The 12769-nt window shown below is 34.1% G+C and overlaps 1 protein-coding gene across 17 annotated transcripts in view; it reads right to left on the bottom strand.

The window, feature by feature from the left end:
* The window catches only part of Pcm1 (pericentriolar material 1), a 100830-nt gene that overhangs the window by 60287 nt on the left and 27774 nt on the right, over positions 1–12769 (bottom strand). For all 17 annotated transcript variants that reach the window (XR_007108376.1, XM_047550268.1, XM_047550271.1 and 14 more), the window contains 7 exons: positions 10484–10590; positions 8478–8694; positions 6560–6761; positions 5644–5817; positions 5023–5177; positions 4671–4903; positions 18–169 (listed from right to left, as the gene is read on the bottom strand). Coding sequence is in view for 16 of the 17 variants with exons in the window: in XM_047550268.1 (XP_047406224.1) it covers positions 18–169; positions 4671–4903; positions 5023–5177; positions 5644–5817; positions 6560–6761; positions 8478–8694; positions 10484–10590 (1240 nt within the window). In the remaining variant the exon portion in view is untranslated. The remainder of the gene's footprint in view (positions 1–17; positions 170–4670; positions 4904–5022; positions 5178–5643; positions 5818–6559; positions 6762–8477; positions 8695–10483; positions 10591–12769) is intronic.

Raw genomic sequence — 12769 nt, forward strand, 5'->3', positions numbered from 1 at the left:
CCAAAAGTTTAGCATACCTTGCCTTTTCATTTACACCAGTATCTTTCTGTGTTTTGCTGGCATTTCCTCTTGTATTATTTGAATTTTGCTTGGTGTCTTCTTCTGCTGGGTAGAAATCATCCAAATTTGATGTATTGGCAGAGGTAACCCCTTGAGCTGCATCATCATCCTAAAATAGTACAATTATGTTAAAACATATCTTAGATCTCTTGATATCTAAAGACATTATCAAATTCATGCTTACCAAATGCACTGGACTATACAATTTCACACAAAATTAATGAAATAGAGAAAGCACATAATTTCTGTAGAAAACTGAAGTTCATTCTCTACTGATAGTGAGGAATGAATTCTAAGACCAAAATGGCACATTTAAAATGAGTTTCCAGCTTCTTAGAGCTATGGTTTGAGTGCATCCCCCAAGGGCTCAAGTACTGAAATTTAATTCCCACTATGAGGTATGTGAGGGTGAATATTAATCCCACTATAATGTTGAGAGGTGGGGCCTTTGAGAGATGATTAGGATTAGAGAGAGTTGTCAGGCAGAACCCCCAATAACTAAATACTGGTGGGTTTATAGGAAAGATGGAAAGACCAAAGGATATAGACCTATGTATTCCCTGTCACTTTCTATTGTAACATTCTGCATTGCTTACAGATTCTGTCAACCAGAAGACCACCACCAGATATGGGTTCTTTAAACCTCCAGAAATCTGAGCTAAACAGATCTATTTTCTTTATAAAGTTACCCAGCCTCAGTAACAACAAAAGTTATTAATAATAACATTATTATTATTTGGTAACGGGGATTGAACCTAGGGGCACTTAAACCACTGAGCCACATCCCCAAGTCTTTTAAATTGTTGTTTTTGTTTGTTTGTTTGTTTTCTTTTGTTTTGTTTTGTTTAGAGATGGTCTCACTGAGCTGCTTAGGGTCTCACTAAGTAGCTGAGGCTTGCTTTGAACTCGAAATCTTCCTGCCTCAGCCACCTGAGCTGCTGGGATTACAGGTGTGTGCCACCACAACTGGACCAATTGTCTTACCTTGATCAACAAAAGGTACAGTTCTATTATTATTAGGAATATATGAACTTTTGTTTTTTTCTAGTAATCAAAACACATTTGAGATGGAATATTCTAATTTTTTTGTATTTACTAAAGAGCAACTTTTTTTTGTCAGGATTTACTGTTCTATATAATTATATAAATAATTATAAAATAATAATTATACAGATAATCAAATATAAATAACACATAGTACATATAATACTTTTTAAATGTAACATGGTTTTCTGTAGGATCAGTGGACTTTAAATTTAGTCTAGCATCCTGCTAACATGTACTTCTATCTTTTCCAGTTTTTTCACTATTTACAAATAGTACTCCAATGAGGATTCTCCTTTTCTTTTTTTTCCTTTCCTTATTTTTTGCAGTACTGGGGATTGAACTCAGGGCTTCATTCATAGTAGGCAAAGCATTCTACCATTGTGTCTTATCCCCAGCCCTTTTTATTTTGAGACAGGGTCTTGGTAAGTTGCCCAGGCTGATCTTGGGGTTGCAGGTTTGTGACAATGCACCCAGCTTTAACATTTTTATACAAGCCTCTTTGTGTTTGTGTTTTTCTAGAATAGATATGAAAAATTCGAATTACTGTGGCATCATTTATGTACATTTTAGCTTTAATGGACACTGTTTAATTGCTCTCCAGAATGATTATATTAATTGATTCTGAGCAGTGATGTTTGAGTCCATTTCACCATATCTTTGATTATATTTTATTATATTGATATGCTCTGGCTTATTTAAGCATTAGTAGCATTGGCTTGACTTTGGCTTGACTTTTTTTTTTTTTTTTTTTTTTTAATTTTCCCTATTATAAGAAGAGCTAGGGTTGGGGAGATAGCTCAGTTGGTACAGTGCTTGCCTCACAAGCACAAGGCCCTGGTTCAATCCCCAGCATCGCAAAAAAAAAAAAAAAAAGATCTGTGGAGTATGCAAACATGGAGGTATATAAACGTACATACATTTATTTTTGCTTGTATGTTCAAATTGATAATGCCAATTGCCTGTGGAGAATGGAATCAATTGGAAGACAAGGCTATAAAGGAGTAAATGTAAATGTCTTACTTTTCGAAGTTGATTATATGATATATTGTCATTTGAAAAAACTAAAAGGGGAGTAGGGAAAAAAACAAGTTACAAAATAATACTTGTGTATTATATAATTTGTAAAAAATAAAAGAAAATGTCATGCACTTTTTGAATAATGCATACTGAGATATATAAATGGAAAGGAAAGATCTAACAATATATAATTTGTAAATCTGTATAAAGAAGTTATGAATGGAAGTCAAGAGGGAGTTTACTAAAGATATATACTTTCTTTTGAGTGATGATAGCATACCCACTATTTACTTGAATATTCAAAATAAAACATGAGTTTTTCACTCATGATGAAAACCATTTTTCTGTATCTTTATTAATGTGGTCAATGTCAATGTTTTATCCTTCATTACTTTCAACCTAATATAAACTAAACTTAATGAAAACAAATCATTCAGTATTTTACCACAGGTATAAAAACTACTGATAATGCCCTAAGTTATAGATATCACAAACAAGTTTTTTGGCCAAAAATCATATCAAGACTTCAGAGTCTCTAAAATATTTCTATAGTGATTACATTACTAGAAAAAGTGTAGTAATATATAACAGATGAAAAAGACAAAGAAGAATGATTTTAAATGTCAAATCATTTTGGTTACTCTAGATGGATTATATCCACTCTAGTAAACTGAAAAGGCAAGTAAAGTCTTTGGACCACATTAGTTAATAAAGAAGTGTTAATACTTACATAATTGTATGTTCATATGTATAGACTGCCTTTTACAATTTATGACTAATAGTTCCAACTTTAAGCAGGCATGGAAGTGTACGCCTGTAATCCCACCTACCCAGGAGGCTGAGCTTGGACATCAGTGGTTTGAGGACAGCCCAGTGGGAATCTGTCCCAAATTCCAGGGTTCAACCACCAGTCACGACCAGGGGAAAAATAAAAATCCAACTTTAGCTGGCCTTACTAGGATAATATGGTTTTTCTTCTTCACATCAAACATGTCAAAATTTCAGGCTCTTATATCAGGCAGTCGAAATTCTGGTTCTAATAGTTGTATAACATTGGGCAATTAAAACCTCTTCAAGGAATCTGACTTTGGATTGACTTGCCCTCGTGACTGGGGGCAAGTACTTTTTTTTTGATACTGGGAATTGAACCCAGGGACACTTAACCATTGGGTCACATCCCCAACCCCTTTTTGTATTTTATTGGAGATGGGGTCCTGCTGAGTTGCTTAGGGCCTCACTAAGTTGCTGAGCCTGGCTCTGAACTTGTGATCCTCCTGCCTCAGCCTTGCAAGCTGCTGGGACTACCAGCAGGCGCCACCAGACCCGGCTCAAGTACTTAATTCTCAGTTTCCTTATTACAAACTTAAGACTATTTTTTTCATAGAATTATATGAAGAATAATGTAACAATGCATATAGATGATAATTGCTTGATTTAATCATTTACTACCCAAACCAAGATGGTTTTGAAAACAAAAGGGGAAAAGATATTTAAATTGGTGTTTTCTCAGGAAAGCAAGAATATCCAGTTATAGCCAATATAATTTTCTTTGGTGCAGAGACTACAATACATTTATATAAATTCTTGTCTAGAGTAGGAACTTAATAAATATCCTGCAAAATTGAGGAGTTTTGCTCTTTCTTCTTTTATCGCATGTTCTTTTCCCTTGGTCATAGCATGTCTCAGAGAATGAATGATAGCACATAACAAAAAAAGAATGTTAGAGGGTCTTTGGGAAAGGACCCCATGCACTCTAAACCATAGGCTGTGTTTGGGAGTGATTGCCAGCAATGACTAGAAACTCAAGTTTAGGTAATCCAAAAGCACAGAGGCCCAGAATACCCAGGAAGATGCTAAGACTCTGGAGAGCTTCTGTCACCCATGCTAGGTGAAAACAGAAACAACATTTACATAGGTTGTCTTGACCTGAACTCTTACATATGGTGATTTGAGTTTAGCTAATCCATATTGTGCTGTAAATATAAAATACTCACCAAATTTTGAAGGTTTATCATAAAAACAATGTAGAATATCTCATTAATAACTTTTAATATTGATTACATGTTTTAGTGATAATATCTGGATATATTAGATTAAATAAAATTTATTATTACTTTTTAACTGTGGGGGGAACCTCTTCAATCTCTTTAATACCTATCTTACTGGGATGTTATACATAAGGCCAGTGTCATAAGCAAAAAAACAAAAAATAATCTGGTTTGTAAATAGAACTATACTAGAAGACAACCATGTCCATTTGTTTACACAAGGCTGCTTTTGCACTGAAAAGTTGTGCTAGAGACTGTATATATTATAAAGACTGAAATACTTATTAATATCCCTCACAGATATATAAGAAATAAAAGTATAGTAGGGGTAGCTCACGAGTACAGTACTTTTCTAGCATGTGTGAGGTCCTGGGTTAGAGCCCTAGCACAAGAAAAGAGAAAGACAAAAAATGCACACCAGTATAATTACACCAACATAATTATTAAACATATACATAAACTTTATAAGACTGTATTTAGCAAACATGCAATATTTACCTGCACCATAGCAACAAGATCTTGCAGCTGTCTAAGTTTCTGTTTTGCAGCCATAAGTCTATTGATCTTCTGTTCAAATTCTGCATCTTCTGGAGCTTCATCAACCAGACTGCTCCTATGACTAGATAATGAAGCTCCACTGACTCCCTCCTCTTCAGCTTCCTCCTCTTCCTCATCATCTTCACCTTGTGTTACATGCATTCCCTGTTCTCCTTCTCTATTGTATCGACAATCTGTTAAAACATGTATCATTCAAATAAATAATTTTAAAATAAACTTGAGTATTAATGAAAACAAAATCCACTTCACAAAATAATTTGGCAAAATTATCTGTGAATACAGTCAATCATACCTAAAGGAGGCATGTTTAGAGCTCTGATGTTGGCAGCAGATCTGTTGTTAATTTCACAATTAGAATTAACTGATCTCCCATCTCTATTATTAGAAATACACTGTGTATTACTATTACTATTTACTTCATTCCAGGTAGCAGCTACTTGTGGATTTCTGAAAGAAAGAAAACAAACTCAAGTTATTTAAGGTTAAAACAAAAGTCTGAGTGTTAGTAAAATAGTCGCAAACTAAGAACACCATTAACTATTCTATTTAAGTTCAAACTAAACAATCTGCCTGTCCTCTTCTTAAGCTTTTGCACCTGTTATTTGGAATTTGTGAAGAAAAACATCTGAAAATCAAAATATACCTAAAATAAAAGAGGTAGGAAAATGCAAAGTTAGATACTTATGATTTACTTGTATTTGATCTAACAAACAGCAAATCTACTAAATCATTAAATTAGAAAATTCCCTATTTTTCTTATAGGGCAAGGATGATTACACTGATCAAAATACTCCTGCAAGAAAAAAGCTTAACTAAAAAGCAAATAGCACTTTATTAAGATATTTTCCCCCACCACTGAAAGTATTAGGTTAGGATGAATAGACTGAAAAACAAACCTACATAAAGTTCTTACCGAATATTAGTAACAGGTTCAGAATTTTCATGCTCAGAATCATATTCTGACTCTTCAGTTTCTTCATCTTTTGTGTTTTCATTTACAGCATCTGTCATCATATCTGATGTCTGTTCATAATAATGAACTAATTCTCTTAATTCATTCAATCTCTTTCGAACTTCATTTAACTTCCTGATAAAAATACATAATATTAATATCCTCCTTAACAATATAAAACAAAACAAAAAAACCCCCACACATTATTTTCATATAATAGCAGTCAGCACAAAAATATTTTATACCTAGTCAAATGACCAGGGGTTCTGGTGAGTTTAATAATGCAATAAATTTAATTTTAAGTATGGTTCACTCAAAATCTCATCACTTTATTTTCTTGTGTTAGGGACAAAGGCATAAAAAGCCATCTCGATTTAATTGTTCACTTTAAGCATGTGTAAATGTTGCAGCAAAAAACTCAGTGCCAAAATACTTCTAGGTTTCTTCATAAGTGTCGAAAGCATGAAGTATTATATTAAATACTCAATTTAAATACTACTTCTCAGGCAATTCAGATATGCAGATATTGAGCATTTACAAAAGGTTACCAACTAGTCTACACGTACAGATCTATAAAATGCATGATATTTTTACCAAAATTAACAATTAAGTTTGCCGAGTACAAAGTGCCAGGAACTATGCCAATGTTTCTTAAACTTTAAAAATCGTTATGAATTGAAATGTGATATTGTATTCCATAAATTTGTACGATAACTATGTGTCAATTAAACTGTATTTTTAACAAATTTAATGTTATGAAATATTATTGAACCTATTTAGCAGATGTGAAAACAGGCTTAGTAAGTGGAAAAAAACAAGTTTATTCCCCTTATTTAATTCTAATCTACGTGAAAAATGATTATAAAAAATATTTTACTGGAGTTTTTCAGTTGGATTCAGATGTACTTCATTTTCACTCTCATTCTGAGAAACTAAGGAAGTGGCAGGATAAGGAACAGATGATGTAAGGCTGTTAGACTCTCCATTGACAACTGGTACTAAGCCTACAGGAACAGAGGGGGCTGAAGCTGTACTTCTCTGATCCCCACTCCTCTGTGGAGAGGCTGAAGAAGGCACAACTACAAAAAAGAAAAATATTACTAGTTACCTTAAACAAACATGGCACCAAGCAACTCATTACTAATAGTCTGCTTAGAGACAGGCAAAAAGTAAATATCATTAACATCTTAAATTCTATAGAGTTAAATTTTAGAAACTTAAGGATATACGCAAGTCATTTATTACTAGACTCCATAACCAAACACATCAAAATACAAAACACACAGAGAAAACACATTTTTACTTCTTCTTCCAGAGATTATATCACTTTTAAATTATAGTTACTGGATTAAAACAGAAATGGTGGGAAGTAGGAGACAAGATAGACACTGATAATAATTATGATATTGTACACTAGAAAAATAACTAGAAGAGTACTCTACTAAGTTTGGTTCTAGGCTAAGTTAGCAGGGCCCCTAGGTATGATGTGCAGTCATAATCTGCAAATCATTATCAGGTAACCCTAAATAAGTAGGTCTTCAAATCCAGTCTGTAGGAATTACATCTGATTACCAAGATTGAGCTTTATTCCAGGAGACAAAGCAAAAGTGTTAACATGACTGTGATACAGTCATACCGTGAAAGGCTACTTGGCAATACCATTTTCTAGTTAGATAAAAACCAATCCTCTAATGTCCTTAAACTAATCTAATTACTCTTCTGTCCACATTCATCAGACATAAATATATCTTACATCTCCATGGACAATTACTGAAGACTGAGAAGCTTTGTACTTCTACTTCCTATCATTTCAAAACTACTACCATTTCTCTCTCAAAAGGACCACCATTCAAGAATGGAGGAAGGAAGGACTGTATAGAGGGAAAAGAGGGGGGGAAGGGTGGGGAGGGGGAGGAAAAAAATAACAGAATGAATCAAACAACATTACCATATGTAAATTTATGATTACACAAATGGTATGCCTTTACTCCATGTACAAACAGAGAAACAACATGTATCCCATTTGCTTACAATAAAAAAAAAAAAAAAAGACCACCATTGTTTACTGCTCACTTAAATATCAGAATTACTATACCTGGTTTCCAGTAATTTTTTACTCTATTCCTTGACCTTTCTACAGTGTTGGTGCTACCCTTACACTATTTCCAATGGGAAAGAAATGACCTTTTTAACCCTGGATTCAATCTCCAAAGCCCTGGATTCAATCTCCAACACCAAAAAGAAAAAAGAAAAAAATTTTACATATCTTTGTGTGTGTGTGTTAAAAACTCTCTAAAATCTGCTTCAGAGTTTCAAGTTTTATTTGTTTCTAATTTTCATTCTTTGTAATTCTGTAGATCAAACCCAAGGTTTCAAGTATGTGACACAGGCGCTCCACAATGGAACTACACCTGCAACCTGTAGTTTCAAGATTTTTAAGTCAGGGCACAAATTAGATTAGTGATTCCTTAAGGAAAATTCCACATATGCTAAAAAATGTAGTACCATGTTGAAGTATCAAATAGTTATCTTCTCTTCTACCTTTCCCTTATTAAAATCCTACCTATTTTTCAAGACCCAACTTTATTCTTTTTCTTTTCTGAAAAGATTCACCATCTATTTGGCTTTTATCATATATTGATTTGTTACTTAAAAACTTTTCACATTCAAGTTTCATCTCCCTACCAAAATTACAAAGTTCTGAGGAACTGTATTCATTTATTTATAAAATACTTACTATTAAGTGCCAGAAGATACATGTCCTCTGTGTAATATGATAAACCAGATTTACTTACATGATGAATTGTTCAGATGCTGATCTCGAAGTGTATGAAGTTCTCCAAGTAATTTGTCCATTTTCTGTTTCTTTTCCTGTAGCACTCTCATTTTGCTAAAAAGCTGGACTTTCTCATCAGGCAAATGATCTGAAACTGATGGATTCCTGCTCTGGGAAACCTCCCTAGTTAATGAAAGACTTTCTGCCTGTCTTCTATTGTCTGGAACAGCTGGAGGCTTATTTAAAAAAAAAAAAAAAAAAAAATTTAAAATTAAGGCAACTAAAAGTTGCATTCTCATTTTAAAAATACATAAATTATTCTTTATAAGAACTGGTGGGCAAGTAGCTTCCATTTCTACTCCCAAATTAAATACTATTTCCTTACCACAACATATAAATGATTTCATGTACATATGTAACCATACCTTCAAATATCTCTCTTTATTTCTGCTTAGAACCACTACAAACTTTTGATTTCCTATCTATCAAATTTTCCTACACTTTGTGTGTGTGTGTGTGTGTGTGTGTGTGTGTAAAAGGGAATTGAACCCCTGAATATTCTACCTCAGCTATATCTCTAGCCCTTTTTAAAGTTTTATTGTGCAACAGTATCTCCACTGCCTGACAGGCCTTGAACTTGAGATCCTCCTGCCTAGTCTCTAGAGTACCTGCAGGCATGCCCAGACATGTGCCTGGTCAATTTTTTTATTTTTTTATGATGAAACATATCAAGAAAGCACTAAGTCTCAGGGAATCATATAGAAGATACCTACTAGTGAGTTTTATCAAATTTTCCCAAATTTGTATCCATTCTTTTTATTTTTTAAGAGAAATATAACATTGAAGACACAGGTAAAGCTCTGTAAGTACTCTTTCCCAATTCGACTTACCCATTCCAGAGGTAATCACAATCTGGAATTACTTTGTAACAGCTGTGTATGTATCCATAAAAACTTACAATTTTAAAACATAAAATAAGCAGTATCCTTCTTAAACTTATCAGTTTTCATACATTAACTCTATTTCATTTACTCAAACTACTTTACAGAATTTCACTATATGCATATAGCATAATTTATTAATTCATTTTCCTGTTCCTAGACATTTATTTTGGTTCTGATGTTTTGCTATTAGCACAGTACTACCATGAAGAGTTCTTGTATTTATCTCATTGTAAAAATTTGATTCTTTAGTGGCAGGATCACTAGAAAAAATTTACTAAATATTCCTAAAGAAACTCTCCAAAGTAGATGAATCATATTCTTTTCACTTGGTTGATCAGCAAAAAGACAAAAAACAATGCACCTTCAATCACACATATTTCCAGTGGAGAAGTGTTAATTCACCCTTAATTACCAAAGCCCACATTTTGAAAATATGCATTTATATCATACTTACAAATTTCTCAAATTATAACACTCATTCTCGAGTTATATTTAAGAACTTTTTAAAAATTGTTAGCAATTTTTTTTCTGGGGGGGGGTCACCAGGGATTGAACCCAAAGACGCTTTACCACTGAGTCACATCCCTAGCCCTTTTAAAATATTTTATTTAGAGACAGGTCTCATTGAGGTACTTATGGCCTTGCTAAATTGCTGAGGCTGGTTTTGAACTCAAGATCCTCCTGCTTCAGCCTCCAGAGCTGCTGGGATTACAGCCATGTGCCACTGTGCCTAGTAAAATTGTTAGCAATTTTTAAATGTTCCAAGGGCAATGACTTGAACCTAACATACATCTTAAAGGTTATAACCATTTATAGTATTCTGGGGAAGAAAAAATGTATTATCTAATAGCATAGAAAAGAAAATTTCACTTAGCACTTCATTCAAAGTAGATTTTGCTCTAATTTGGTGTTTTTCCAAAGTATAGTCTCCCAGAACAGCAGCAACTGGAATCATATGGAGAGAAGCCCACTCAAACCTTATGAATTCATGATTTTGAAGATAAAGGGACTCCACATGTGATAGTTGTTTACTAAAATTTGAAAACCACTTAAAACAACTATGCAAAAAAAATTAAGTTACCTGAGACTCACGAAGCTGATTATGAAAACGCTGAATTAAATCATTTAATTCTTCATTTAGTTCAGATGTTATACTGACTCCAGATAAGCTACCTGTAGTTTCTCCAACTGTAAAGAAAATTCAAAACTATTCGTTAATATAAATAAATCAAACTGTTTTTTTTTTTTTTTTAAGTTCTAGAAGCTAAACATAAAGTGAGGGGAAAACTCACCTAATAAAATTTAATTAACCTTCTTATTCATCTGCCAAACAATCCTTTTAGTATTCTAAAATGTGTCTATCTATCCTAAAAATAAAGGACAATGCAAAACTCTAGTGCAGTGGCTCATCTTTTTCTGACTCAACATACAAGAAGGGATGGTGTTACAGCCCAATTAAAAACCTGTGATTCGCTGGGCACAGTGGCACTCGCCCGTAATCCCAACAGTTTGGGAGGCTGAGGCAGGCGGATTGAAAGTTCAAAGCCAGCCTCAGCAACAATGAGGCACAAAGCAACTCAGAGAGACCGTTTCTAAATAAAAATACAAAATAGGGCTGGAAATGTGGCTCAGTGGTCGAGTGCTCCTGAGTTCAATCCCTGGTACGCCCCCTGCCCAAAAAAAAAAAAAAACCCTGTGACAATGCATTAGGGGTGGAGCAGGTTTATCTGTTTGTTTGGCTGAGGGGACTGGTGAGGAAAGTGGTAAACTGAAAAGGCACAGCTGACTCGGAAAGGTCTCAATCTCTACCTTCCTCCAATAAAATCAATGTTACATTTCGGGGCATGGCAGTTTTCTTAAAGCCTCAGACAGCACTGAGTGCAGTGGTGCCTGCCTATAATCCCAGGTACTTGAGTGGCTAAGAAAGGAGGATCTCAAGTTTGAGGCCAGCCTGGGCTAAGAACTTAGCAAGACCCTATCTCAAAATAAAATAAAAAGGGATAGAGGGCTATAACTCAGTAGTAAAGTACTCCTAGGTTCAATCCCCAGTATCACTTAAAAAAAAAAAAAAAAAAAAAGGTTGAACAGCAAAATAGGTTAGGCTTTCTGGGAAACAGTTTTTGTCTTGACTACCCAGCTATGCCGTTACAAGGCAAAAGCAATCTTCAACAAATTGTAAACAAATGGGAATGGCAATCTTCCATAAAACTTTGTTTCAGCTACTGAGTCAAATTCAAAAGGCCACAGTCTACTTTCCCTACAGCACAACAGAGAATTCAGTGAAGTATTTACTTGTGATACAAATGATACTGAAAGACCCTAGATTTTAGCTTCTTCATTAATTAATTAAAAAATGAAAGCCCTCTTATTACTAAAAGTAGTTTTTTGAACAATTTGCTCTATTACCCTACCCTCACTTCTAACTTTCCAGCTCTAAAAGAAACACTGGCTATAAATTGCTTTTGTTTTAAAGAAAAACACCATCTTTTTCCACTAAAAAATACGAATTTCAGGGCTGACAATCCCACATGTGTAGTCCAAACTCTACATGACAAAAAAGTTACCGTTCAGATAACTAGCATATATCTTGTGAAATGGTGTGCTGTTTCTCTTACACACCAGAAAATTAAATAGTATAACCCTGGCTTTCATCAGTATTCCCATAAAATCTCATAAATACAGGAGCAAATCTATTTAAAAATACTACACTAAAATTCTTTTTGTAGTATTGTATAAAATAAATTGTATAAATAAATTCAAACTCCTGTTCATTCTATTCTTGCTCCCTGACTTGTGACATTTTATTTTTAAAACTATATTTTGTGTTTACCTAAAAAGGTTCATATTTATAAATATGAAGACCTCTGGCCTAAAATTCAAAGCATCTGATTCTACTAGAATTCTATATAAGCTTAGGCAAGAAAGAAACTCTTAAGTTCCTATTATATAAAACAGGATTAAGAATAAAAGTTTTGGGTACAGTTATGATTTGGATGAGGTATTCCCAAAGCTCAAAAAAGTTTAGATTAAGTTATGAGAAGCTTAATCAGTACACTTGTCCCCTGACAGGATCATAACTATAGGCAAGCAGGATATAGCTGGAGGGAGTGGGTCATTAGAAGTGTCTCTTTAGGGTATGTATTTTTCCTTGGTGGGAGAAGTCGCTTTGCTTCATGGTTCCATTTTCCCCAACTGCCTTCCTCTGCCACACTCTTTTTGCCATGATGTCCTGCCTCACTTAGAGCCCCGAGGTTATGGAGCCAATCATCTATGGACTGAGACCTCTGAAACCCTGAGATCCAAATAAACTTTTCCTCTCTAGATTGTTGTTGTCAGGTCTTTTGGTCACAGCAGCAAAAAACTTACT

This window comes from Sciurus carolinensis, chromosome 4 (genome assembly GCF_902686445.1).
Source record: "Sciurus carolinensis chromosome 4, mSciCar1.2, whole genome shotgun sequence".
Taxonomy (NCBI): Eukaryota; Metazoa; Chordata; class Mammalia; order Rodentia; family Sciuridae; genus Sciurus; species Sciurus carolinensis.